Source organism: Pyrus communis, chromosome 4 (assembly GCF_963583255.1).
Source record: "Pyrus communis chromosome 4, drPyrComm1.1, whole genome shotgun sequence".
NCBI lineage: Eukaryota > Viridiplantae > Streptophyta > Magnoliopsida > Rosales > Rosaceae > Pyrus > Pyrus communis.
This window is the reverse complement of record NC_084806.1, coordinates 7,350,360-7,376,651: the sequence shown is the minus strand read 5'-3', so window position 1 is coordinate 7,376,651 and position 26,292 is coordinate 7,350,360. Positions and strand designations below refer to the sequence as shown.

General features: G+C 40.4%; 6 protein-coding genes across 6 annotated transcripts; 4 read left to right on the top strand and 2 right to left on the bottom strand.

Annotated features, from left to right (window-relative positions):
• Window positions 1-688: 688 nt before the first annotated feature.
• Window positions 689-3,976, top strand: LOC137731849 (uncharacterized). Its single transcript, XM_068471092.1, has 10 exons — window positions 689-1,112; window positions 1,220-1,392; window positions 1,518-1,676; window positions 1,770-1,919; window positions 2,014-2,157; window positions 2,356-2,512; window positions 2,622-2,794; window positions 2,950-3,005; window positions 3,362-3,464; window positions 3,575-3,976. Exons 1-10 carry the CDS (start codon window positions 899-901, stop codon window positions 3,662-3,664), a joined length of 1,419 nt encoding a protein of 472 aa, XP_068327193.1. The 5' UTR covers window positions 689-898; the 3' UTR covers window positions 3,665-3,976.
• Window positions 3,977-5,184: 1,208 nt separating this feature from the next.
• On the top strand, window positions 5,185-6,057 carry LOC137730620 (BAG family molecular chaperone regulator 5, mitochondrial-like). The gene has a single exon (XM_068469601.1). It carries the CDS (start codon window positions 5,246-5,248, stop codon window positions 5,942-5,944), a length of 699 nt encoding a protein of 232 aa, XP_068325702.1. The 5' UTR covers window positions 5,185-5,245; the 3' UTR covers window positions 5,945-6,057.
• Window positions 6,058-6,730: 673 nt separating this feature from the next.
• Window positions 6,731-13,945, top strand: LOC137730705 (uncharacterized). Its single transcript, XM_068469665.1, has 11 exons — window positions 6,731-7,052; window positions 8,021-8,083; window positions 8,223-8,293; window positions 8,606-9,454; window positions 9,552-9,645; window positions 9,727-9,876; window positions 9,979-10,734; window positions 10,829-12,997; window positions 13,107-13,167; window positions 13,285-13,427; window positions 13,614-13,945. Exons 1-11 carry the CDS (start codon window positions 6,977-6,979, stop codon window positions 13,943-13,945), a joined length of 4,764 nt encoding a protein of 1,587 aa, XP_068325766.1. The 5' UTR covers window positions 6,731-6,976.
• A 160-nt stretch (window positions 13,946-14,105) lies between these two features.
• On the bottom strand, window positions 14,106-16,731 carry LOC137730706 (uncharacterized). Its single transcript, XM_068469666.1, has 10 exons — window positions 16,522-16,731; window positions 16,344-16,415; window positions 16,154-16,233; window positions 15,592-15,691; window positions 15,445-15,498; window positions 15,250-15,327; window positions 14,993-15,090; window positions 14,843-14,900; window positions 14,500-14,621; window positions 14,106-14,396 (listed from the first exon to the last, which is right to left on the bottom strand). The coding sequence occupies exons 1-10, from the start codon at window positions 16,729-16,731 to the stop codon at window positions 14,243-14,245; spliced, it is 1,026 nt and encodes a 341-aa protein (XP_068325767.1). The 3' UTR covers window positions 14,106-14,242.
• A 670-nt stretch (window positions 16,732-17,401) lies between these two features.
• Window positions 17,402-20,081, top strand: LOC137730992 (photosynthetic NDH subunit of lumenal location 5, chloroplastic). Its single transcript, XM_068470025.1, has 7 exons — window positions 17,402-17,559; window positions 17,660-17,881; window positions 17,996-18,146; window positions 18,257-18,345; window positions 19,111-19,165; window positions 19,401-19,486; window positions 19,717-20,081. The coding sequence occupies exons 1-7, from the start codon at window positions 17,536-17,538 to the stop codon at window positions 19,867-19,869; spliced, it is 780 nt and encodes a 259-aa protein (XP_068326126.1). The 5' UTR covers window positions 17,402-17,535; the 3' UTR covers window positions 19,870-20,081.
• Window positions 20,082-22,824: 2,743 nt separating this feature from the next.
• LOC137732031 (ACT domain-containing protein ACR4-like) lies at window positions 22,825-25,865 on the bottom strand. The gene is made up of 7 exons (XM_068471321.1): window positions 25,645-25,865; window positions 25,424-25,469; window positions 25,184-25,298; window positions 25,017-25,084; window positions 23,945-24,544; window positions 23,701-23,805; window positions 22,825-23,614 (listed from the first exon to the last, which is right to left on the bottom strand). Exons 1-7 carry the CDS (start codon window positions 25,716-25,718, stop codon window positions 23,270-23,272), a joined length of 1,353 nt encoding a protein of 450 aa, XP_068327422.1. The 5' UTR covers window positions 25,719-25,865; the 3' UTR covers window positions 22,825-23,269.
• Window positions 25,866-26,292: the final 427 nt, after the last annotated feature.

The window sequence follows — 26,292 nt, the reverse complement described above, 5'->3', positions numbered from 1 at the left end:
CCCAGCCCTTGTTCTTCCATTTTAACCCTTCCTTGCTCTGATCAGAAAATTTCTTTTTCCGATCTCCCTTATCTTCTTCCCCCCACTGCTTTTCCCCCTCCATGTGTTCACTATTTTCTTCTTCTTTCTCTCCCACTGGGGTTCGGCCTCTCTCGATTTCACTTTTGAACCGATCTGCTTCCACCTTGTTCCGCCGTTTTCAACGACTTTATCGGAAGGTGCGAAGATCTTCTGCTCGGGTGTTCGCACCACCACCTTCCACCCGTGTGTCAGTCTCGGCATTGCTGTCAGTGGATCCACTGACTTCCTCCCAGGTTTTCTACCATTGATGCCAGCAGATTGATCCTTTGTGGAGCTTGATTAAGGACGGCGTGTTCTCTTTTTGTTGGGGCTTGGCTGGGTTTCACCTCCGGTGTTGGTTGGGAAGCTAGCTTGTGGTCACCAAGGAGTACTTTGGTGGCCTCGACGAGGGTACCAAGAGGCTAGGGTTTAGTTTGTATAGTTTATGTGCTTTTCCTTTTCAGGCTCAACCCTCGGGTTGGGTTGTTTGGTTGTTGTTTTGGAGGCCCATATTTTGTTTGTTTTTGTTGTGTTTATGGGCTTTTGTTTATATTTGTAAGTGTTGGTAATAAATTTTACGTTCCAAAAAAAAAAAAAAAAAATAAATAAATAAATAAACAATCTTACAGTACATGTGACAGCATCCAACTGAAAACCCCGCCAGCCAGCAACAAGCTAGCGGCTGACACCCAATTCATTAATAAATAAATCGATTCAAGAACGTGTTTATTGAGGAATAAAAAAATTTATCTTTATCCAATTCCTTTCCGAAGTTGCAGACTTTCAGATTACTGATCAGATTCAACGAATTCAAAAGCGACGGAAGATTGAGAAAACGATGGCGTCTCCGACCAACTCCGCCTCAGCAGTGACTATACTTCACAACGCTACCATCGTCACCATGGATTCCGACAGCCACGTCTTCCGCAACGGCGGGATCGTCATCGAGCGAGACGCGATCAGAGCCGTCGGTCAGTCTTCCGATACACTCCGCCAGTTCTCCGCTCTCGCCCACCGGGTTGTCGATCTCAACGGCCAAATCGTCCTTCCTGGTCAGCTGCTCCACTCTCCGATCCCCAATTTCTCTGCTTATTTATTTACTTCCAAGTTTTGAAAAGCAATATTAGACGGGAATAATTGGAAATGTTAAAAATAATAGGACTGATCAATACGCACGTGCACACGTCGCAGCAACTGGGAAGAGGGATCGCAGATGATGTGGATTTGATGACGTGGCTGCACGATCGGATTTGGCCCTACGAGTCCAACATGAGCGAGGAAGATTCATACATTTCCACCTTGCTTTGTGGCATAGAGCTCATTCACTCTGGTGTACGTTTTTTCTTTCTAACAAGGCGATATTCTAAATTATTTTAATTTATGAGCGAGGAGGATTTGAACTCGGGCGAGCAACTGGCCTAATCCACGTATGCGGAATTGGTTTTTTGTTTGTACAGGTAACTTGCTTTGCTGAAGCAGGAGGGCAACATGTGTCGGGAATGGCGAGGGCGGTGGAGTTGCTGGGGTTAAGGGCGTGTTTGGCTGAGTCCACCATGGACTCAGGTGACGGCCTGCCCAAGTCTTGGGCAGGCCGGAGCGCCGGTGATTGCATCCAGGTAACTTGAGTTCTAAGCTGTTTCATACTCTTTTGTTGGTGTTGTTAAGTTAATGTCCTCACTCACTCACTGCTCGCACGCATTTAAGGACAGTCTCAGAAAGAGCTTTACAAGAAGCACCATAACACCGGAGACGGGCGCATCAGAGTGTGGCTAGGAATTAGGCAGATTATGAATGCAACTGATGATATGCTGCTTGCAACAAGAGACACTGCCAAGGAACTGAAAACTGGAATCCACATGGTATAATACTCAACTAACTCTACCTGCATTTTGGACTTGTTCAAAGATATTTTGAAGTTTAACATAGACTTAGCTCAAGTTTTCAATTGTTTAGCATGTTGCAGAGATAGCATACGAGAATCAATTTGTGACAGAGACGCGAAAAGTTGACCATGGAACGGTAACACACTTGGAGAATATACAGTTTCTCCAGAACAATTTGCTAGCTGCCCACACAGTTTGGGTTAATCCTTCTCAGGTGAGTTGCGGTTTTTCTTGCTCGTGCTATTTTATATACAGAATAGGAGTAGATGCAGCTGTGTGTGTTTAATAATAAGATATCATGAGTTTTTTAGCCTCTGGAGTGTTATGTATGTTATTGTATTACTTGTTCATCAATAACTTTGGTGGTTTAAAACTTGTTAGTTGGTATGGAGCTGTTATTCTGTATTTTCAGATTGATTGTCTTTCAAGGGGCGGGGTCAAAGTTTCTCATTGCCCTGCTGCTGCGATGCGAATGCTTGGATTTGCACCTATTAGAGAGATGCTGGATGCTGGCATCTGTGTCTCTTTGGGAACAGATGGGGCACCCTCGAATAATAGAATGAGCATAGGTGGAAATTCTGATCGCCCACTCTTGCATTTTTTCCTTATTTGGGGGTTTGCACATTGAAAAATTGATGGTTGGACCTCGAAATTTATGGATAGTTTACTTCCTTGCAGTTGATGAGATGTACCTGGCTTCTCTGATTAACAAAGGACGGGAAGTTCATACAAATGGAACTACTGATCCTACTGCTCTTCCTGCTGAAACAGTTCTTGAGTTGGCGACCATAAATGGTGCAAAATCAGTACTTTGGGATAATGAAATAGGATCCCTTGAGGTCGGGAAAAAGGTTGGACTTTTGGCTCCAATTAGTTTCTCTTGTCAATCTGCTTCATCTCTTATACAGCGTTCTCTTTAAGTAAAGGCATACCATACACATTTGTGCATATCTCAACGAATTTTAAACACGAGGCTTATTAGCTTCCTTCTTCCATGATTTGGCAGGCTGACTTGGTTGTTATCAATCCTTCCTCTTGGACCATGGTTCCTCTCCATGACAGGTAAGAACCATCCCCGAAGGGATCATATGCAGTAATTTTATTTCAATCAAACACCCTTAAACTTTAAATATGAAGAAGGATCAACTACATCTGTATCCATGCCACATTTTGTTATGAAAAGGCATGCTGATCTTCTTTTTCGACAGTTTCCATGAGCAGTGGCATAGATATTGATTTGTAAATGTATGGCAATTTGTTGGAACCATGATTATCTAAGGCAGTTTTTGGCTTTTCAGCGGATCTGGTTCCAATCTAATCTGTATTAAAAAAAAAAAAAAAAACAAAATTCGTTTTGTTTGTCTGCAACGTAGCCATTTATTCAGGTAGATTAATCTTTCCTTTTGCTACATATGCAGCATTTCCAGCCTTGTGTACAGTATGCGAACCGAAAATGTAGTCTCTGTAATGTGCAATGGTCTGTGGATTATGAAGGATAAGAAGATTTTGAACGTGGATGAGGTATTCTGTCATACTTTTCGCTTGTTAAACATACAAACGAAGACTAATGGCGGATAGCCAGGCCGTAAAATTTCATTGTTTACTGACGGGTGCCAATTATAACTGGATAGGAAGAAGTTCTTGCAAAGGCAAAGCAAGCTTCCGCAGAAATTCTGAAGCGGGCAGGGATCAAAATACCAAGTAGAATGAATTTTCTTTAGGCTCAACGCTCAAGATACGCCACACGCGAGGCAATGGATAAAGGGGTCACTTCACGACAGTATGCTGCTATGCTAGAAGTAGGAGATGTCGGTTTATTGAACATAGGAGGGAAGAGAAACGAGAGACACGAATGTCATAAACGAAATCAGTTTGTCCATCAGGGAAATAAGTTTGAAACTTTGAAGTGTTGTAAGTGCCCGTTGATTGAATAAAATTGGCATTTGAAAAGAGAAACACGGGTTTGTAACACGAGAACTGATTTATGCACATTTTTTTAGGCCTAATTGGATAAATGGTCCTCATGGTGATAGGATATTCAGAAGATAACCTGTGGTAGTTCGTTAGGAATTAAACCCAAAATCAAAATTTTCGTTTAGTTTTTCCGTTAAGGTTTTTTTTTTTTTTTTTTTAAAGGGGTTAGGATCCTGAATCTCTTCATTTGGGCTTCATGCATTTTCCTGCATTTCGCTATATTTAAGTCATTATGTGCCGTTAGGTTTTGTTCCCCTTCATCAGTTGTTACTTTCATGCATCTTCATCGTGTTCCTCCTTCGCTGGTGTTCCTTCTCCTGTTTGTGGCTCACTGGAAATTCACTCACGGTTGAAAGAATCTTCAAATTCAATCAAGTAATCATTGCGCCTATTTTTCCGAGGAGGAGGGCCTTACAAACTGATGCAGAGCCTCCTTCCTCTCCAAAACATACACGAAATCAATTTAGGAATAAAGAAAACACAAGGGATCAATATAGAATTACATTTTTACTTGATTGGATTAATCGTTGAAGCATTTATATTGAGCCACAATCAAGGGAGTGCATAAATTCACAGCATTATGAAGTTTTGATTTTGGGGTTAACACAAAGATAACGGAAATTTGTTTTTTAGGTTTACATCCTAACAAGGGTTTAAATCCGATTATTTTATTTTATTTTTACCACTGGAGCTATTTTCCAAATGTCCTATCACCAAGAGAACTATTTATCCAATTAGACATTTTTTTATGTTCCGTATGGTCCTTTTAATTTTGACCGTTGATTCTTTTTTGATTTGTCAGTTCAATAGGTAATAAAAATAAATAAAAACAAGGGTAGGCAAGAGGCCAAACAAAGTGTGCAGAATGGTTACTAACTCACCATTCCACTCTAGATTTAGCTCTTTTATTTGCAAATTCCTTTGTTTGCTCTAAAAATACACATTTTTATTTTCTTGGATTTACCACTCTTGTTTTTTTTAATTATATTCAATGTGTCGGGCACGTACACTAGATATCACAGTACAACTAATTAATTTTTTTTTATTTTCAAATACGATAGTTGGTGCACCGAAATGTGTTAGCTTATTTAAAAAAAAGAGCGTTTCCCACACTTTCTACAATTATACGTCAGCATGCCAAGTTTATTACTTGAAACTTCTGGAACTTTCGCGCCCTTCCTCGATCAAATTTGCCCTTTTCTATATAAGTATCCCAAACCCTTATTTTCTCAATCATCAAATTAGAAAAGCTTCCCGATAAAATTTTGTTCGTCAAAGCTGTCAAATCGTCGTCGTTTTCATTCAAGGTTTCGAGATTCTCGTCACCCATGGATCCATTCTTAAGAAGGCATTGGCACAATTTCGCCTCACAACATCAGTACCCGCAGACCAATTTCGCGCCACAACATCAGAACGCGAGGCAAGTCCCGGTCCAGCGCCGAGCGGACCCGTCGCCGAAGGTGGTCTCAATCCCGGTCCACTACGTCGGGTCGGAGCGCAGCCGGTCGGATTCCGCGCTGAAAATCCAGAAGGCGTTCAGAGGATTTATGGTGAGGAAAAGCGTGAGGAAGATCGCCGCCATCAGAGTCGAGGTCGGTGAGATCGAGAAGCGGATTTCGAAGCGAGAGGCGGTGGAATTGATAAAGAGGGACGCCAAGGAGCGGCTGAGGGTGAACGAGACGCTGATGAACTTGCTGTTGAAGTTGGATTCGGCGAAGGGCGTCGATTCTGGAGTTAGGGATCTCAGGAGGGCCGTGATAAAAAAGGCGATTGCTTTGCAGGAGAGAGTGGACAGCGCTGTTGCTGAAAGTCCCCAAATCGACCAAAACCTAGAATTGCAATCCGAATCCCCTGTAAATTCGGATGAGACTCCGAATTTGCAGTCTTCAGAATTGGAATCGGCAGCCGAAGCCCACATCGAAACTGTTCCACACGGAAATGCGAGGGTGTGCAGAGAGGAAGAAGGCGCTGTGAGGAAGAAGGCATGCTGCTGCGACTACAGATGTCGTGTCCAAGTACCAAGTTAATAATGCAAGGAGACAATGACATTTGCTTGTCTTCCTATTTACATTTTGGCTTTTGTTGTAAAGCATTCGGAAACTGAATTATTTGATTGATGAAATTTGATGCTTTTGGTGTTTTAGCGACATTGATTTTGTAAGTTGGTTGGGCTTCCGTTCTCAACGCTCTCATATATTCTGATGTGTTTTTATCATTTGATTCGTCTATTTGATCAAAAATTAAAAAAAGTTGGTTTATTTTCCACCTAAAAAACATATATCTACTTTGTCTATAATATCGTTTACTTAAAAATTAAAAAAATCGTTTGTATAAATAAAAATAAAAACAAAATTATAACTCATGGGCCGTGTTGTGGTTAGTTTTGGGATGGATAGAATGCAAGACTCGAACCAAGCCCAACGTATTCACTTTGCGACGACACTGCGTTTCAGTCCATTTCGCAGTTGACTTGACGGCCATTAAACGCAAAAGCAAAAAATAAATAAAAAATAAAAAATTCGTTGGCTTTTTGGCAGTTTAGTCATGGAACCTTTCTTTTGCGCCTTTTCCCCAGAAGCTGAAAATCCAAAAGTAGAAATATTTAATATTATATTTAAGAAAAACTAATAGTACTAGAATTGATATTTTAGCGTAATAATATGATTGTTCGTTTAAGTAAACAATTCCGGAAGTTTTTCGTTAAATTTTTTTATTATGTAATTCAAGACATTGTTTAATTTTAAATAAACTATTATTTATTCTACTAAACAAGCAACCTGAAATCGTTTACTTGATTAGTTGATTTGGCTGTTCTGACTACCACCCAAAACACTCACCCTTTTCTTCTCTCACCTCTCTCTCTCTCTCCTCTCTCTCTCTCTCCGCTCTCAGTGTCATTGTACAAAACTCTTCTGCGAAACCCTAGATTCTCCGAATTTCAAAAATTCAATCCTGAACTCACAATCTCCCTCTCTCTCTATTGGAGCTCCAATCCACTGCGCGCTTCTTCTCCTTCTCTCGATCTCCTCTCCCCCTCCCTCCAACTTCCTCACTTTTCGATGGCGGAGGGCAAGCTCGATCTGCCCGACGATCTCCTCTCCTCCAAACCCTCCGATCAGTCCTGGACCTCCAAAGGTACTTCCGCGGTTTCAGTTTTCTTCTGCAATTTTATTTCTTTAGCAATTCAAATTTTTTTCGATTTGGGTATTCATTGGATTTGATCGATGTGAAGCTAATGTGAGGTGAGTGGTTACTGATCTGGAGCGTTTAAGTATATATTGGACCAGTTCATTTTCGATTTCTTTCGGCATCAGCTTCCTTAATTTCGGCTTCCTGCATCTTGAGCTATTCGAATTTTTACGTTTTAGTTGAATCTTTCGTGTATTGGATTTTGTTCAAATCAGTTTTTCTTCTCTCATTTTTTTGTTGTAATTTTAGCATTCGAACTCGTTCAACACTAATGTATTGTAATCCTTCGTGTTTTTACTATCGCCGTATTGAATTATCCTATTGATTCTGTGTTCTTTATTTCATTGATCTTTATGTTTTAAGATCAAGTAAAGAAATTTGCACGTGCTACAGTCCTTAGATTAGGCTCCAATTTGTTTTTAAATTTATTTATCAAGTATTCAATAGTTGATTGTTATCGCCTCTTTCGATGACAAAGTTGGTTTACGCTTAAATTTTTTCGTTGAATCAATGAAAGATAGAACTTATATTTTTCTGATCGACTGTAGTGCAATCATGGATGTCAAGAATTCTTGAGATTTATTCTGGTGTGCAATGAAAAAGCAAATCTAGGGAGTTAGTATTCGTAGTAGTTCAAGTGGTTACTATTATTAAGCTCTCACAGTTTTTATTTTTTTTTGTTGGAGTTCACTAATGGCTGCTATAGTTCTCTCCTCGGCAGAAACACTATTTGAATTGCAGTTCCACTATTATATCTTTATTTGCAGTTAACAAAAATGTACAGTTCCCTTATGGTTCATCTAGTGTTACGGGGTCAGCGACTTTATTACTGGATTAGTGTGGAACATTGAGTGGCTTTGTAATGAGAGCATAAACGTAGATTTGTGTGTTAATATGTGTTCGTGTTTTGGCAGTTGAAGCCTCTGGAGGAAATGATGAAGAAAAGGTGCTTATTGGGTCATCTGATGACTCGAAAGGTGAGCTTTGTTCAAGTTTTTAGCATTAATTTCATGAGCTGTAGAGTCGATTAAGTAATATATTTTGCTTCCCCCTATTTGTTGTTTGTTTCGTCTTACTTTCATCTGATTTTGTATTGCTAATTTATAAATTTTGCAGATCCAGCTGCCTCAGAGAGCATACCTTTGTCCCCCCAGTGGCTTTATGCCAAACCCAGTGAGTCTAAGTTGGTATGTGTTCTAGAGATTGAATTTCTTTTAGTGTTAATTGACTTTTTTTTGGGTATATGTTCTTCTGTTATCTCCCTGAATCAGGATTAGTTGTAGTTAATTCAATCCTCTAGACGTATTGAAAGGCTTTGTACTTGTTACCGAAAAAAAAAGACTTTGTACTTGGAATTGTGCAGCTGCTTTCTTCATACTCTGATTTTATCTGCATATAGTGGAAACTCAACATATAATCAATCTACTGCCATTTAAACCTGGATTACTTGGAAATTCACAACTTAGCTGACTAGTCATTAAATTTGCTGTATATTACAGGAAATGCGCGGCCCAAGTTCCCTTGGAAACTCTACTGATAGCAACCAGAAGGAAGGTTGGCGTTTGGAAGGATCTGATGACAAAAAAGATTGGAGGCGGCCTGCCACTGAAAGTGAAAGTAGCCGTCGCTGGCGTGAAGAGGAAAGAGAAACTAGCTTGCTTGGTGGCAGAAGAGACCGAAGGAAACCAGAACGCCGTGTCGACAGTGTTCCAGTGAGAGACACAACTGACAATAGGGCACTGCCTGCATCTGAAAGGTGGAATGATGGCCGTACTTCTGCACATGAAGCACGGCGTGATAGCAAATGGTCATCAAGGTGGGGTCCTGAAGACAAAGAAAAGGAGACTCGAACTGAAAAGAAAACAGATATGGAGAAGGAATATGCTCACAGTAACAGTGACAATCAATCCCTTGGAGGTAACAACCGTTCAGCTTCTGAGCGCGAGTCAGATTCTCGGGATAAATGGAGGCCACGCCATAGGGATCTTCACTCTGGTGGGTCAAATGCTTACCGTGCTGCACCAGGATTTGGACTTGAAAAAGGACGGGTGGAGGGTTCAAATTTGGGATTTACCCTTGGAAGAGGGAGGGCATCTGGTGTCGGGAGATCATCTGCAGGTGTTATTGGCTCTGCTCCTTCTGGAAAAAGTGAAAGTGTTCCTGGGAAACCTAGGCACTCAGCTGATAGTTTTTGCTACCCAAGGGGAAAGCTTCTTGACATTTATCGCCAGCGAAAGCTTGATCTATCTTTTGCTACCATGCCAGATGAGATGGAAGAATCGCCTCCTACAACTCAAGTGGGCTTTGTGGAGCCATTAGCTTTTCTTGCCCCCGATGGTGAAGAGGAGGTAAGAGATAGGATTGGGCATCTTGTGAATGTGGATTATTTTTCTTTAATGTACTGATTCTTTTATGGTTTTTAATTGGTTCGTGTATTGCTAATAGGCCATCCTCAGTGATATATGGAAGGGAAAGATTACAAGTAGCGGGATAGTATACAATTCATTTAGAAAGGGAAGATCAACTGAAAACAATACAGGTATTTTCAGCTCAATAGTTCCCAATTTGCGTCCATTTTTGGAACTGGGATGTCTAATTTGTAAAACACTCAATTCTCTAGGTGGCGGAGAATTGGAAGCTGTTGATGGAGTTCTGGGTATTTTGCCCTCGAGCATCACCGAAGAGACGAACAATATCTTGCAGGATTCTGCAAATGCTGATGATTATGGGACTTCATGGAATTCTGGTGCACAAAGGAATGTGGTAGATGGTGAGTTGCATTTCATTTCTGATTTGGCATGTTGTCTGTTGTATTGAACTATATGCAGGTATTGTTGACTGGAACATCTGAACAGTACTTATTTTATTGCAGAAAAAGATGTCAATCATAAAGAATGGGAAACCAAATCTAGCGCAGAAAAGGACCTTGATGGATTTTCTCAAACATTTCGGAAAAGTAATGGTATCTGCAGTGACGTTGAGACTGATGGTGGCAGTAGGAAAAATGAAGATTCTTTTTTATACGGCCATTCTTTGTCGAATGACATTGAGTTTGCAACTTCTGACTTAAGATCAAAACTTCACGATGGTTCAAATACTCTCTACGCTTTTGGCTTGTCTGAGCAGAATCTGAATAATAATACTCGGGTGAAAGAGTTAGAAAGGGATGTCCCTCCTGAGGATTTATGTTTGTATTACCTTGATCCTCAAGGGGCGGTTCAGGGACCATATTTGGGGGTAGACATTATTTCATGGTTTGAACAAGGGTTTTTTGGGACAGACTTGCCTGTTCGATTGGCGGATACTCCCGAAGGAACACCTTTCATGGAATTGGGGGAGGTCATGCCGCATCTGAAAGTTTGGGATGCGCAAGGGAATATTGTAAATCCAACTTCTCATATAGAAGAATCAAGTGGCTCCTTAGGGAATATAGAGTCTAGCTTACCTTCTTCCGCTCCAGTTTCAGAAATGACTACATTAGTGGTGAATGACTTATGGCGGCCATTGACTGATCTAAATAGCCTTTCAACTCTGCATATTCAACCTAGAAATTCTGATCCTGAAGCTCCACTACAACTGCCACATTCAACGGCTCAAAGCTTTAATGATTTTTGTGCAGAAGATGAAGGTTTGTCTGTAATAATAAATTCTTTTTGGTCTGTTTATTGTGCTGACAGATGGTATTTCGCTTATCTCATCCTATTTCATCTTTAATTTTCCAGATATTGTGTTTCCAGGAATACCTGGAACCACCGGCTATTCTACTGCAAGATCTTCTGGAACCATTCATGATTCTATTGAAAATTCTATTGGCCACCTTCCTTCTCCAACTGAGCTGACAGAATCTGGTGTGCCTATTCAGAATGATGACAAGTTGCACCCCTTTGGCTTGCTTTGGTCTGAGTTAGAAGGCGGTCAAACAAAACAAGTCAAGCCAGCCAATAGGCCTTCGAACATGGGGAGGGCTGTTCCATTTAGTGGAATTTCTGATACAGCGATTCTTGCTGAGACATGGTCTGATGTTCATAGAAAAAATGCAGTCTCTGATTCAAACCTGTATCAAGACATGGTAGCCCCTCGTCAATTGGCACACATGGAACAGGAACCCAGTCATTATGATTTAGCGGAGCAGCTTATGTCACAGCAAATTCGACAGCAGCAGCTCCAACAGCGGAATATGTTGTCTAGCTTTGGACACTTGAATGATGCAGCATTAGAGCATTTGCCAAGTCAGAATCTTATCCACCAACAGTTAGCCAACCATTCTTCAGCAGATCTGGATCATCTTGTGGCACTTAAGATGCAACAGCACCGGGAGGCTCAGCTCCAGCAACATCAGCAACTGCAACAGCAGCAGTTTCATCAACAGCAGAAGCTTTTACAGGAGCAACAGCAGTCCCAAGTGCAACGGGTGCTTCTTGAACAACTACTGCGTGGTCAAATGCATGATCCTGCGCTTAGGCAGCCACACGTTGATCCTGTCAGAGCAAACAACGTTCTTGAACAGGTTCTATTAGAGCAGCGCCTTATGCATGAACTCCAACAAAGGTCTCACCATTTTCCGAGGCATGTTGATCCATCTTTGGAGCAGCTTGTCCAAGCGAAGTTTGGTCAGTCACCACCGCAAGCAGATTTTCTTGATCTACTGTCTCGTGCGCAGCATGAACAAATTCAATCACTGGAACATCAGATGCAAGCTAGGCAGTTACCAACAGGGATGAGACAGAGGACGGAAGACGACAGACATGGTGGTTCTGTCTGGCCAGCCGATGAATCAAATCAGTTTTTGAGGACCCATGCTGGTGCTCAGCGAGCTCACTCTTCCGGATTTAGTCCTTTAGATTTTTATCAGAGGCAACAGAGGCCATCCCATGAGGAGCAGCTTAGCCAACTCGACCGTAATCTTTCATTGCAGGATCGACTTCAGCAAGGGTTTTATGAGCCTGGCTCTCATCCGTTTGAGCGGTCTATGTCACTGCCTGGGGCACAAGGGATGAACTTGGATGCTATAAATGCCATGGCTCGTGCTCAGGGCTTGGATATGCAGGATTCCCTTGGACGGATGCCATCGGGTGGTCAATTGGGAACATTTTCATCTGGCATCCATTCTCATAATCCTCATCACCCTCTTCCTAACCAATTTCATGCTTCACATTTGGATGCAATTGAGGGTCACTGGCCCGAGAAGAATGAACAGCTAGAAAATGATTGGATGGACTCTCGGTTTCAGCAGTTGCATATTAATGCTGAGCGGCAGAAAAGGGAGTCAGAGATCAATATTCCTTCTCAGGATCGAGGTTTATGGATGTCAGATGGATTGAATGAAGAGCATTCAAAGAGACTATTGATGGAGTTACTCCATAAAAAATCAGCCCATCAACCTGCTGAGTCATTGAATGTCAACAATGGTTTGTTCTCTGATAAAAGGCCTTCATCTGGCATGTACTCTGGTTCAAGCTCTTCAAGTCACCCATTCAGTCTTCATTCAGACCAAGAAGCAGGTCTAAATAATTCATTTCAAGTAGGATCGTACGGTTCAAATCATATGGAGCTCCCACTGGAAGAGCGGGCCAGCAGCATGGAAAGCAATGAAAAGTTGGTGTATAGATCTGATTCTGGAGCATTGGTTGAGAGAGAGTCATTCTTGGCTGGCATCAATGCTACGAGTCAGCCGATTTACACAAATTCTAACATGATCAGTAAGTCTTCTATCAGTAAAGAGGTTTTGGAGTTGGAGGGAAGGAAGCGTGGGATGAAGAATGAGGGGATCATTAGGGGACAAGGGTTTGACACTCAAGAACGAATGGTTGAACAAGCAGGGTTGGCTGCTCCAGATTATGAGGAGAGGTCAGCAAATTCCCTTAACATGCGTTCGTCATCTGGTGTTTCAGGTATTTCTTGTTGCTTCTTTTTAATATTGACGCAGTGCATAATGCTCAAAATTGTTCATGTAAGAGTTTTGGTTTTCTAAATTTTGCTTGTTCCCATGGGGGAATGTAGGCTTTCATAGCGACAAGATTGGCCGAAGTAATTCATTTGCGGAAGAAACAACCAGGGATCGGTACATAAATGACCTTGCTCTTATTGGTCCCTTGTCTTGATCATCCAAATTCTTATGTAAATTCTTCAGAGCATGTATAGAAGTAATTCCTTTTCTTTTTCCGGTACAATGCCACAGGGTTCCAGCCCCATCCAAAACTCAAGATAATATTCTGCTGAGACGACCTCCTGTCTCAAGTGCTTCAGCATCCCACGAAGGATTGTCAGAACTGATCTCTAATCCAGTCTTCCGAGGAAAAAGTGCAAGTGCCACTCCAGATGGTATGTACATCTAGCTCTCTAGTTATTTCTTATCTTAGCATGACCGGTTTGAGGTCTGTCTAGTTGCTTATATCAAAGGTTAACAACTTTATAGCTCCACCTACGTTGTTCTAACACTTTGTGGCAATGTGGGAAGATTCTCAATTACAATCAGATTGACAAATACTGTTTTTCTGAAATCTACAGGGGGGAGGCAAGACCCCGTTGTTGGTCATCCAGTTAACCAAGGTCCTGATGCCTTGCCGTCATCTTCAAAGAAAGAAATGCAATTTCGCCGTACTTCATCCGCCAGCGATGCTGATGTGTCAGAGGCTTCATTTATGGATATGCTTAAGAGTAATACCAAGAAGCTGGCTCCGACGGATGCCCATGCGACGGCGGGAGAAGATGCAATGCAAGGGAACCGGAGTGGCAAAAAGAAGGGAAAGAAAGGGAGGCAAATCGATCCTGCCCTCCTTGGTTTTAAAGTTACCAGCAACCGGATAATGATGGGCGAAATCCATCGCATAGATGAGTAGGCCCGTTTATTGTGTAATTTATGTGTAAATCTCCGTTTCATCATAGTCTCGTATAGGTTTAGAACACTCGATGTAAAGCATCTCCGGGTGAAAATTCTTTTATTTTTTCTCCCCGTCCATAAAGATCGATTGATCAGCGATCTGGATTTCAAGGATGGTGATCCAATGATACATCTGTATAAATGGAAATTAAAACGTAGTCGAAGTTGGGATAATATCAGTATGATTATCGTCACACTCATCGGCCTGTCACACTTATCGGCCTGTCACGGCCACATATTTGCTTACATTTTGAACTTAGGAAAGCCATTGATTTCGGAAGAGTTGCAACGCCGTTCTTCCCATGATCCACTCCAACTCCGAAGATGATAGCGGCACTCGATTGACAATGAGAGAAACGGCTTCTTTGGCCCTTTTATAGCCACACTCGGGAACAACAAATGGAAAATCACTGCAATGAAGACTATTAGTGTTAGAATCTGCTTCCTGCCCGATCAAGAAGGAAGCAATTTGTTTCAAATTTCAACCCAAAGAAACAAGTGAAACACGGCTACCTGCCCCACATGACGCGGTTAGCACCAAAGCTCGACACGACTTGGGACAGCGAGTGAGATAAATCCTCGTATGGAAATGGCATTCTCGACACCCGGAACAGCGCGCTGAATTTTACATAGACCTGGCCACGAAATATCACGTTATGCTTAAGAATCAGACTATCAATGTAGGTGAACTATAAGTTGGGGAACAAAGAGAAGTGAACAGGCATTGGACAGAGATGCCAAAGTGGTTGCAAGGATTCGTGACTCTGTTTTATACCCGATCTGATAATCTAGTCGTTTTCACTCTCCTCAGTAAGCAGATATGTAACTACGAGAAGGTATTCTGGAGCCTTTTTACCTGTGGGAATCTGGATAGCTGTAAAAGTGCAGAGAAAGCAAGCTTTTCCTCATCGTTTCTGCAAGAAAAGAACTTTAAAGTAAGAAGAGTTGCAAATGGTCTGCAGAAACATTCATTCTTTATAGCAAAGTAAATTATGGGAAAACTCACACTGGTGGTTTGCAGAAAGCCAAATGATCAAGCAATACAGCTGTTGATGGAAACTCCGTGCACAGCTCCTCAATTTCTGATATATGCAAACCGAGGCCCTGAAGTACCCTTTTTTTTTTAGTAAATAAACACGTCTGAAACTCCAATAGCATCCAACTCTTCCCTGCCCTCTCCCACAGACGCGCGCACACAGAGAGTAATAGAACAAAAAGTTGCAAACCAATTTTCCAAAGATAATAAGAAAGGATAAGGAATACCTTCATACACATGAAACCAACTGGTACTCCAAGTTCTCCTGCCTTAGAGAACATTGCCCTTCCTACTTCATTGGTCATCTGCAGAAACCCTCAAATGTTATCACTTTAGGAGGAACTTACTCCATATTTTGTGGCATTTCACCGGGATATGTACATCTTAAAACATGTAAAGAAGTCCAAAAATAATTAAATTACCTGTTGACCAGAAGGCCACAAATATGGATTGAAGCGAACAGCACGATAGTTATCCTAGCATAAGAGAAAATTTTGTCAAGGTAATTCCTTGAAGACATTAGAGAAAAACCCAATTAACATTAAAATTATAGGAAATTATCCAAATACCTTCAAAATGAGATTTTCAAGCTGCTTAATCCCACTTCCATCTTCAGCTGGATTTGCTAGACAACAACCGACAAATTTAGAAGGGTACTTCTTCAACACACTGTCCCAAGATAAAAGCAATAAGGTTTAGGCTATAACCTTAAATGATATGTTGTAAAGAACTATAAATGTGGAAGATACAACTTAGATGGAGCATGACTAAGAAGTGTCGGACATGGCGTGACGAACTTCTGACCATTAGCCTTAGTTGATTAGTTGTGAAATTCAAGTCTACAGGGAACGCAAAGTTCACTAGGTGGGAATTGGGATACAAACTTTGATTCTGTGAGACATGACAGTAATAATGTTGATGCTGCGATTTGGCAGTTGAGCCGTCTAGCTATTACAGTCGAAACATAAGATCGAGTACCATACAGATATTTTTCACATGTCAACTAAAGCTTCATGATTTTGTTGTAAACGTGACTGACATTATTTCAAGTAATCTATCTTACTATAGTAGGAGAAATCGGAGAAGAATAACTTCGACATCGGTATGAAGAAAGATCAAACGGAAACAGACCTTGTCACCAAAGAATGATCAAATTTGTGATTAATGGGCTGCACAATCAGTGCACCGTCAACACCTGCTTCTTCCATACACTGGAATGGAAAAAAAAAAAATCAATCATCTAATTTCAGCTAAAATATCATTAGATCAAACAAGAAATACACACAAAAGATACAGCTTGATGAAAGTCATATGATCACACCTGAAGCAAGAAATCGACATCTCCAGGCAAAGTGGGTTCTTGGCCAGGAAAGTAAGGGTATTTATCCGCAGCCTACAAAACCCGAAATTCCAAATACCATATTAACTTGAGAAAAATCAACAAAAAATTAGTAGAGACTTGCAAAGCAGTTAAAAACTTTGGTGGGTTTTACTTTTACCTCTTGAGGGGATGCCCACACATGCAGATGTGAATCTATGATTTTGGGTTTACTGGCAGTGGAAGCCATTGAAGCAGCAGCAGAAGCAGAGGCAATGAGCCGGGTCTTTGTTGAAATGTGGGCAAATGGTCGCGTACGTTTAGGTCGAACCAAAGGGAGTGCAGCTGGAGGTGAAAGCAGAAGAGATGTGACCCTCGCTGCCGTTGCCATTGGATTATGGCTATAAACTGTTTCACTACTCCAGTATCGCATATATGATACGCACCCGGCCCAATCTGGGCCCAATTATCAGCAATCCACAAAATATATTTAAACTTTTTTTTTTTTTTTTTTTTTTTTCAGTTTAATGCAACAACAATTAAAAAAAAAAATTTGTTGCAATTAATCACCTAAAGCTTCAAATTCTGTTACAGTTTACTATATATTTCCATTTCTGTCTACTTTCCGTCAAAAAGTGACACGGGACAAGAATATACACACGGTTTTCGATGTCAGTTTCATCATTCACTCTAAAAAATACAAATTTAACGAGTATTAGAGGAAAAATGTTAAAGTTTTTTATAAAGAAAAAGAGCCTATATAATAAATCTTTCGCTGCAATAAAATGTACGTTGGATAACAGGTTTCAGGTACCCAGTAACATGCAAAAATGCCCTTGAAAAAGAGTGGTAATGGAGAGTATGGAGGCCAATTTGTGCAACACAACTTAAGCTTGAGTGAAAATTGTAAAACAATATAGTTGTCTAGTAAATTAGTAATTGCACAAAATTGAAAATTTCAAAATATCAAGAGGATCCAATTGGCATTTTTGGAAAGTTGAGCATTACATTTGTAATTTTGGAGCCATTGCATTGGTGTTGGTGGTGAGTCGGTGGCCTTCTGGCTTCACTCTCGAATTCATCGCTTCTTTGCAACAAAGAAGGAATATACCATCCATAAAATTACAACAGCCGCATTGAGCCTTATCACCACACTGCACAGAAAAGCTTCAGCAGCAGCAGCAAGGTAGCTTCAATGGCGGCTCCGTTGACCACCCTGGTAACAACCCATTTTCTCTCTTCCCCTGTTTGATTACCGAGAAAGCCCAAATGGAAAATTAAGTAAAAAGTTTTACTCTTTTGTGCTTTTTCTTTCGCAGTCAAATGTTGGTTCGCTTCCGGCTTCTCGCAGCGTGTCTCAGATCAGAGTTTTGACCCCTACCTGTTCTTCGGTCACAATCCCATCGTCGCCTAACAAAACGGCGTCGTTGTCCTCCAGCTTATTCTCCAGGTCGTCGCGCTTGTCCTCTCTGACATTCTCTTCGAACCCTAGTTTCCGGAAAAGGACCAGTCTTGCTGGCTCAGTCCGCGCCAGTGCTGAGGTTAACATCGAAAGCTCCGATTTTTTTTTATTTATTTTAGATTTTGTAAAAATTCCAAGTTACTGCTTTCAGTAAGCTTAGAACGTAATTTGAGTTTCTTTTTGGTAATTGTAGGAAGCAACTTTGCAATCAAAAGTGACCCATAAGGTGTATTTTGATATTAGCATTGGGAACCCAGTTGGGAAGCTTGCTGGAAGGATTGTGATTGGATTGTATGGCGATGATGTGCCTCAAACCGTGGAGAATTTCCGTGCGCTTTGCACAGGTTTTACGATTTTCCTGGGTTTTGTATATGGCTTTATGTAGTGTCATTAATATAAGTGACATATTGATTGAATGTGTTTGGATTTCATATGAATTGTGTGTCTTTATTAGGTGATAAAGGCTTCGGGTTCAAGGGGTCCGCGTTCCATCGTGTGATCAAGGATTTCATGATTCAAGGAGGGGACTTCGATAAAGGCAATGTGAGCGCTCTTCCCGGTCTTGTAAACTCGTAGTTTCTGGTTTATTTTTATGGATTGCCACATTGGTTGACTATGCATTTAACAGTGATATATGCTATAGGTTTTTTAGTTCGATATTGACTTGATATAAGGTTTCGATATTACTTGGAAAACCAGTCTATCAATAATAAGGAAATGATAATGGCTCACTTTAAGCCAAACAACGTTTGCAAGGTTAAGTTAAAATATATTAAAACAGAGAAACAATTTGGGATTTGCTAGAACTGTTTTGAACTTTTGATAGTTTGAATAGGTCTCTTTTCTAATTCAGGATTTGCTTTGCATATAAATGGCTGGTTGACCATTTTGGTTATCCAGTATTAGTATTAGCTACTTCTTCCCATATGTATTGACTCATGTTCTCAAAGGTACGTAGGTTAGATAAATGCTCGTAAGCAAAGTTACTTTCTCCCTGCTAGTAAAAAAGGAGCTTGAATTACTGAGAATTGGAAGCAGTTGACTAAACTAGGGAAGTAGCTAGACCGGGGTTGTTTGAAGTACCCATTTGGCCTTTCAATCGTATCTAACAGCCTCATATGCATTTCCAAAGACTAGCCTTGCATCTTTGTTGGCTATTTCATATTCTTATTAACTGCTTACTTGTAACATTTGCTCATGCTTCTTTTTTCAATTATTTGGAAGGTTTTCATTTTTTTTTTTTCTTTGAGGTTATCATTTTTTGGTTGGACGTGACAGTGAAATTACAATTCTGGAAACATATTTCAGGGCACTGGAGGTAAAAGCATTTACGGACGTACTTTCAAGGATGAGAACTTCAAGCGTAAGTTGATCTCTACTTCTCATGCCTCATAGTAGTTTATCAATAATCATTCTTGTGTTTCTGGATTTTTACGTCAAGGAAAACTCCCGTAATCTATGAACTGCCTTTTATTGGCAAGAGATTTTGTCTCTGATGTAATATGAGATTGAATATGGGCGCGATCACTTTTGACATTATAAATTATAGATTTTTAAATGTCATTGCAGTCATAATTCTTGAATGCATGATTTTGCAGTATCTCATACTGGACCAGGAGTTGTTAGCATGGCCAATGCAGGGCCCAATACCAATGGGAGCCAGTTCTTCATATGCACGGTCAAGGTAAGAGTCATTCATTCTCTATATCGTACTCGTAGAATCAATTTGGCTAAGAATGCTATGGCATGAAAGTTTAAAGCCTCATCTGATCGTGGTTCAACGCAATTCCCTAGCCTGGAAAATTAAGTAGATTTATTAGTTTATTCTCAGAAGGTGGTAGTGTGGTTGTAGGCTTAGAGAAGAGGTGGCATTTTGTAACTTGATATATGCTTATATGTAATTATCTGTTCCAGACACCGTGGCTAGACAACAGGCATGTCGTTTTTGGGCAAGTGGTGGAAGGCCTGGACGTTGTTAAACTAATCGAGTCTCAAGAGACAGACAGAGGTGATCGTCCTACAAAGAAGGTGGTGATTGCCGACTGCGGAGAGCTGCCGGTGGCCTGATTCGGATTTCTCTGAGTTTTAGTTATTCGCGTTTTCCCTCGAATCATTTCTCCTTTTTGGAAATGTGGGCTTTTGTAAGAGGATTCAGTTTGTTTGGTGGATTAGTCCTGCAGGCTGCAGCACCAAATGTCGCCTTTTTTTCCATGAATCTCTATTAATATTAGAGCCATAATATTTTGTTGATGAATGCTAAAGGATTGATCTTCTCTTTACTCTAATAATGTTTGGTTGGGCCTTGATGTGGGTTCGGGTACATATGGGTAGGTGTAGCTGTGTGGGAATTAAACGGGCCTTGAAATTGTTGGGCTGAGGATGGGCTTGGGCCTGGCTTTATCGGCCCTAAACATAAATTGGTAGTCGTATCTACGCTTTGGGAAGTCTAAAGTGACCATTGTAATCAAGTATAGGGCATGGTTGAGAAGTACACGTACAAATATGCAATAAGTTGTGGCATACCTACGGTTGGGTTCGTAAACGACTAGGCCACCTCCGTTTTAGCAAAAAAATAAATTGGTTTGAATTGTTTTTTGGTGAAAATCGAACCTAAGACCTTTGACTTACAAGTGAACAAAAAAAATAGTATTAACCGTTGTACTAAACGGTTCAATTGCTGATTTGTATATAGAAACTGGATGTATCTGCTAATGACTTTGGAAAAACAATATAGGACATGACCTCGGATGCAGCCTGCAGAGATAAATTTTAATTACGTGAACCACACATCTCTTACCACCATAAGAAATCATGCGATGCTTCCTATTTTCATCCCAACGTTCCATACATAATTCGAGTTTAGTTTTGTGTATGTAGACATAAGTTGCATTACTCATGGACTAGTTTATTTCAGACGATACTTTGAGTGATTTTTTGTTGATAATTTGGAGGGAAAGCATCCCGACGAAAAAGCGAGTTACTATCATTCAAGATTTCATAGATATTAATGAGTCCAAGGTAACTAAAAATTGGATCTATTTCAAAAGTTAAAAGTTACTAAAAATTAGATCTATTTCAAAAGATAGCCTATAAAATTGGACCTATTTCAAATTTTTCTCATGTTTAAAACGTGGCTAAATGCAGGCATTTGCTTCTAATTTGAAGGACAAAACACGTGGAAGGCCAGAGCAAAGGTGGCCCTCTTCTTTAAAGCAAACATTCCCATTGCAACGAGGATTGATGTGTGATTATTTATTTATTTATTTATTTTTTTTTGAACAAGGAATTCACATTCCCTGCTAAAAATCTAAACAAGGACACGAAAGCCTACCAAGAGGCAAACACCAAGACCAAGGCAGTGAGCAGGGATACAAGCAACAGACACTTCAACCAAGTAAAAATGTCACCCCAAACATCACCACAGCTAAGCTAATGAGGATACAGAAGACTATCATTACACAAGACATGAACTAACGAAGATGTATGAATTATGATACTACTCAAATTAGTGGTGAGTGCAGTTAAAATCTTCGCCCCCGAAATGGACTTAAACAAATATGTCCTCTAACGAAATTCAGCAAAAGGAAAAGGAAAAACTCAAATTAATAATATAACCATTTGTATAATGGTAGGTGGAAAAAAAAGCGTTGTCATTTTTTTTACCTTTTTATAATGTGTAAGAACATAATATAGGTGGCGAGATTAGACAATGAAATGCGTCTAGCAGCACTATATGAATAAAGAAAAGGGATCATCTTCGGATCATTTCTACCAAATCTTCTAAATCAATTAATCCGAATTCTTAAAATTTGATCTAACGGCTACAAATAGAAGCCCCTTTAAAAATTATAATGATTTTAATCGTTAAATCAAATTTTAAAAATCTAGATTAATTGATTGAGAGAATTTGATAGAAGGGATCCGAGATCATTTTTCTTGAATGGTCTCTCTGCCCATACTATTCACAAATTGAGGCGGATTCGATACGATCCCGATCACGTGACTCCGTTTCAATTTAAATTTTTTTTCTTGGAGGGCCCATTCCCTGCGTGCATGGCCCCTCGCCAGTGGTCCACGGCAACAAAATACAGCAACGGGGTCCCACATGTACCGGCGGCCCTCTGCCCTGCCACGACCGCGCCACGTCGCAGGAAGAGTCCGAAACCATCACCAGCATAAACAGCTATAAAAAAAGATGCTAAAAAACGACAGTAAAATTGGAAAGCGACGGATCATACGGGCGTGGAGATTCGGGACGCGCCCCCGTTGAGATTCTGTCGGTGTTGGACTTTTCATTCATTCAATTAAGCTCATGTCGTTTTAATTCCCACGACAGAATAATTATGCTCATCACAATCATCATCCACCCAATCAATCGGTCTTGATTGCGTCTTAATTACTTCATCATGACGTTTGATGTCCCTTATCGTTTGCCTCCCCTCCTTCCATAAATATTCACAATTTCCTTTTCAATGGGTTTATTCCAACCCTTTATTTTTTATTTTATTTTATTTTTTTTTTGGTCATTCTCATTTTTCTTCTTCAATGTTCTTATGAAGCATATTATAATTGGAGAATGGTATAACAAGAAGCAAGCAGGATCACACTGCATCAACGGTCCGAATATGACCGCTCATTCATGTACAATTTTGGATATTTAACAAAGTACAAACAAGAGAAACTTCAATTAGATTGTTTGAATAGAATAATTTTCACAACTAATAGCTGCACATGGTCGAGTGAGACCATAATACCAGAAATCTTACGCTTTATGAAAGATACCTTACAGATAACTTATCAGAAATTCTAGCTCCAAAAGAATTTCACGTGACAGTAATTATTAAATAGTGATTGATGTTTATTCACACATTATTGTAGCCGTTGAGGCCAGATATTGGTTGATTCTTGAAAGGGAAAATGTTCCCACAGTGACTTTACAGTCCTACTCAAAGCACTATGTGGCCCACCCACAAAATGCCCTGAGTGAAAACAACTTTCGGAGGCACACCTGCCACTGCAGCAATTAACTAAAAGCCCCTGTTCCTGTTGCTGTTCGTTCAAGGTGAATTACCAACCATGCCCAAATGCGCAGTGTCACAAAAGCACTTATTTAATCAAAATAACAACAACCGGTGAATCTTGTCGGCTCACAAAAGCACTTATTCAGTTATAGAGCCAATAAAACATACCAGGTTTGAGATTCTTCTGTAGCAGAATAGGTCATATATGTGTTTACCATACCTTTAGGCTTTAGAGAGCAAAGGATTAAGAGCAGGGGAAATGTATGTACACGAAACTGTACAAGTCGGAATTCTGATTTACAAGCTCCAGGGCGGACTTTATGTCAACGAATGGATTGACCTGAAGCTTTGCATTGCACTTTCGGACAGCACGACTTACAACTAACCGAAAAGCATCCTAATATACACAGACAGACGACAGGACCTAAGTTTACCTAATGAGACACTCAAGAACACGACTTTATCAAACCCAGGTTGTAAAGGAACTTCTCCGACCTAATGCGAAGGAGATTACCCAAAGAGAATCTCCCACTCTCCTGTGGTGGAGATTTTGAAAAGAAGTCGTCTTGCACATGCAGGAATGTCAAGCCAATCTCTTGCCGAACTGCTTCTATTGTCTCGCTCTTGACTTGATTTCCAGATGCATCAGTCACGTAGAACACATTCACGGCTTGGGAGCCCCTGGTTGCAACCTCAGCTCGGGTGACTGAAAGACCATTTTCTCTAAATATGCGAGTCACATCAGAAAGAAGGCCGGCTCTGTCATCACCACAAAGCTCTAGTCTTATACCCTGCATTAGAAATGTTGCATTAACTTCAAATTACCATGTGAAATTAGGAAGAGTATATTCAAATTAAAATTCCAGCGTGCTCGTACCTCAGAAGTCCGTCTTCGAATAGCAGCTTCCAAACAATGAATAACCCTCTGCCTTTCTCCTTCAGAACTAATAGGGCAGCCGTCGGTATGCCTTATATAATATTCCTATCACACAAATTTACAATGTAGAACAAATTATATATTTGCATTGATTGCAATACGCCTTTTTTTTTCTAAGATTTAAATAACATAACTAATCCAACCAGGAAAACAAATAACACAACTTGAGGGAAATAAGGAAAACCTGATAAGCCTCTGGTCCTTCAGCAATCACAGTTGCATGATATACCACATACTCCATATCTGTTAAGGTGCACACCGTGTCAAAGAGCAACTTAGGACGGTCCGGACACCTCAAGTTCACAACAGTATATCCTTTATCGACACAATTTTCAACAGTGACAAGTGGTTTGCTTCGATCACTGGCTGATCCACAATCAGCATCATCCATGTCGTAATCACGATCAGCATACATCATCTGGTGAAGCCGCCTCTCCTTATGTGTGGAACCAACAGAAACCGCGGTGTTGGCACTGCGCTTATCTCTGTTCCCCTTAAGCACATAAAGGAGAAGCTGTTTGATCTTGGCAAGATGTTCGGGATCATCAATGGGTCTCCCAGTTGCCTCGTCAGTGATGTACACAACTGATGCCATTCTTGAATTGTGAGTCCAGACTTCTCCGGCAACCACGTTGCATTTAAGGTCCGAAAGAACAGCAAAAACTTCAGAAAGCAAGCCTGGCCTGTCCCTTCCAGTCAATTCAATAGTAGTGTGTTCTGTGGCAGCTTGGACACCCACAGACCTTCTCAAAGAAGGGAAGCTTCGTCCTCCTGGTCCCAGTGACTGCAAAATTTGAATTCGATAATCCAAATGACTTAGAACTACATGGTTCCACTCCACAGATAATTTTGCTAACTATTTCGAGTGCAAACCCAAAAAAAAAAAGCACCATTTCTTCTTTGTCATCCGCCAACAATGTGAACCATGCTTTAAAATGCAAATATTTGCAAATCGATACTAGTACTTAAACCTAGTTGATACATGAGCAGATCAAGAGGCACATAAAACCATACAAAAGCTGAAAAAAGCAAGCTTCCTAAATCCAGCAAGACTCGGGCAAATACCACCACAATACAGCTTGAAGACACATCGATTAATCAAGTTTACTTTTAAGTTCCACCTATTAAATGTCAGTCTAAACTCCATTCTCAATTTTGCCATTACACCGGAACCCTCAGCGAAATGTCTCTTTTGTGTAATTAAATTCCATATCTGGTAAACTAGAAGAAAAGAGCAATTAATTTCTGGGATCTACCTGTTGAATGCATTCAGCGATTCCGTCGTCAGAAAGCTTATTCCCCTGTTGATCAGTGACATGAAAAACTGCAAAAATTCCATCAAAAATGAGAAATTCACTCACAAATAATAAAAATTTGAGATAACACAGCACGTGAAAATAAAAAATTAAAAAGAGAAGCTCACCATCCATGAACCATTCCCCATCAGAAGAAATATAAGCTCTTCTTATAATGAGGTTCAAATCATTCAGAACCTGAACCAATTCCAGCAAACTCCCACGCTTATTTGCACTGTCCACCTACAAATTTCTCAAATGAAACAAAAAGACAAAAACAATTGTTCAAAATTATATGAATTTTTTTTTAAAAAATTGACCCTTTTGGATTCCTTGCAGAATACAATTCAAGAAATTCAGCCAGATACCTTAATCAGAGTGGCTTTCCTGCTTGATGCATTATCAACTGTAACCCTACAAATCCCATATCAACATGAAAACATATCAGAGAAACAGTAAAAAATGGAGAATTTCAGCTCAAGAAACATTGATATTCAGGAAAACAAGGGAAACCCAATTTTTTTATATCAAAAACCAACAACAATTCGACCCCGGAAAATCCCAGAAACGAAAGGGAGAGCGAATTCACCTCGGGGGGTTAATTCTCATGGCGAGCTTCTCGAACTCGTCGTCGACGGCGAGAGAAGGGGACCAACAATCCATTGGGGAGAAGAAAATGAGAGACGTAACTCAGTGATTGGGTTTCCAGAGCGGTAAAAAACTGATGAGAAAAGGTTGGAGCTTTTCGTGCTTTCTTCTCTCAGCTCGCAGTCTCGCAGTCTCTGGGGGTTTCTGGGTAGCTTCGTGGGATGTGTGCGGCTCTGTGTTAAGAGTTAGTTGCGTTACAATATTTAAATATGATTAACTAAACAAGCATGCAAACAAAATAAATTAATAAAATAAAAAATTAGAGGCGCACGCGAGTATTAAGTCACTGCCAAGTGGGGCCCATCTCACCCTCTTAAAACTTGGTCTGCCCTCTTTTGTGTGATTTTCTCTCTCGTTCAAGAAAACAAGGCGGCTAATTTTTCTCTCTTCCTCGTATTTTTATCTTTTACTATTTCTTGACATGACTGTATTCTATGACTCTCTACTACATGGAAAGAGATGTTCGAATTCGAATTGTCAAGGGAAAGAAGATTGAAATTCGAAATCGAGTGTAAAGTGACGAGAATGTTGGTCCAATATTGACATGTCAAAATTCATCTAGTTGATCTTTTTAGCCAGAGAATAAACA

What these genes read in the sequence shown, in the direction of transcription:
- LOC137731849 (XM_068471092.1), top strand. Translation starts at nt 899, where the DNA reads ATGGCGTCTCCGACCAACTCCGCCTCAGCAGTGACTATACTTCACAAC. An exon ending in CGGCCAAATCGTCCTTCCTG is followed by an intron (nt 1,113 to 1,219) that starts GTCAGCTGCTCC and finishes TAAAAATAATAG; the next exon opens with GACTGATCAATACGCACGTG. An exon ending in AGATTTTGAACGTGGATGAG is followed by an intron (nt 3,465 to 3,574) that starts GTATTCTGTCAT and finishes ATAACTGGATAG; the next exon opens with GAAGAAGTTCTTGCAAAGGC.
- LOC137730620 (XM_068469601.1), top strand. Translation starts at nt 5,246, where the DNA reads ATGGATCCATTCTTAAGAAGGCATTGGCACAATTTCGCCTCACAACAT.
- LOC137730705 (XM_068469665.1), top strand. Translation starts at nt 6,977, where the DNA reads ATGGCGGAGGGCAAGCTCGATCTGCCCGACGATCTCCTCTCCTCCAAA. An exon ending in GTCATCTGATGACTCGAAAG is followed by an intron (nt 8,084 to 8,222) that starts GTGAGCTTTGTT and finishes TAAATTTTGCAG; the next exon opens with ATCCAGCTGCCTCAGAGAGC. An exon ending in AACCCAGTGAGTCTAAGTTG is followed by an intron (nt 8,294 to 8,605) that starts GTATGTGTTCTA and finishes TGTATATTACAG; the next exon opens with GAAATGCGCGGCCCAAGTTC.
- LOC137730706 (XM_068469666.1), bottom strand. Translation starts at nt 16,731, where the DNA reads ATGGCAACGGCAGCGAGGGTCACATCTCTTCTGCTTTCACCTCCAGCT. An exon ending in TTGAAAATCTCATTTTGAAG is followed by an intron (nt 15,499 to 15,591) that starts GTATTTGGATAA and finishes CTCTTATGCTAG; the next exon opens with GATAACTATCGTGCTGTTCG. An exon ending in GCTTTCTGCAAACCACCAGT is followed by an intron (nt 14,901 to 14,992) that starts GTGAGTTTTCCC and finishes CTTTTCTTGCAG; the next exon opens with AAACGATGAGGAAAAGCTTG.
- LOC137730992 (XM_068470025.1), top strand. Translation starts at nt 17,536, where the DNA reads ATGGCGGCTCCGTTGACCACCCTG. An exon ending in CGGCTCCGTTGACCACCCTG is followed by an intron (nt 17,560 to 17,659) that starts GTAACAACCCAT and finishes TTTCTTTCGCAG; the next exon opens with TCAAATGTTGGTTCGCTTCC. An exon ending in CAGTCCGCGCCAGTGCTGAG is followed by an intron (nt 17,882 to 17,995) that starts GTTAACATCGAA and finishes TGGTAATTGTAG; the next exon opens with GAAGCAACTTTGCAATCAAA.
- LOC137732031 (XM_068471321.1), bottom strand. Translation starts at nt 25,718, where the DNA reads ATGGATTGTTGGTCCCCTTCTCTCGCCGTCGACGACGAGTTCGAGAAG. An exon ending in TGGGGAATGGTTCATGGATG is followed by an intron (nt 25,085 to 25,183) that starts GTGAGCTTCTCT and finishes GAATTTTTGCAG; the next exon opens with TTTTTCATGTCACTGATCAA. An exon ending in AAGGACCAGAGGCTTATCAG is followed by an intron (nt 23,806 to 23,944) that starts GTTTTCCTTATT and finishes TTTGTGTGATAG; the next exon opens with GAATATTATATAAGGCATAC.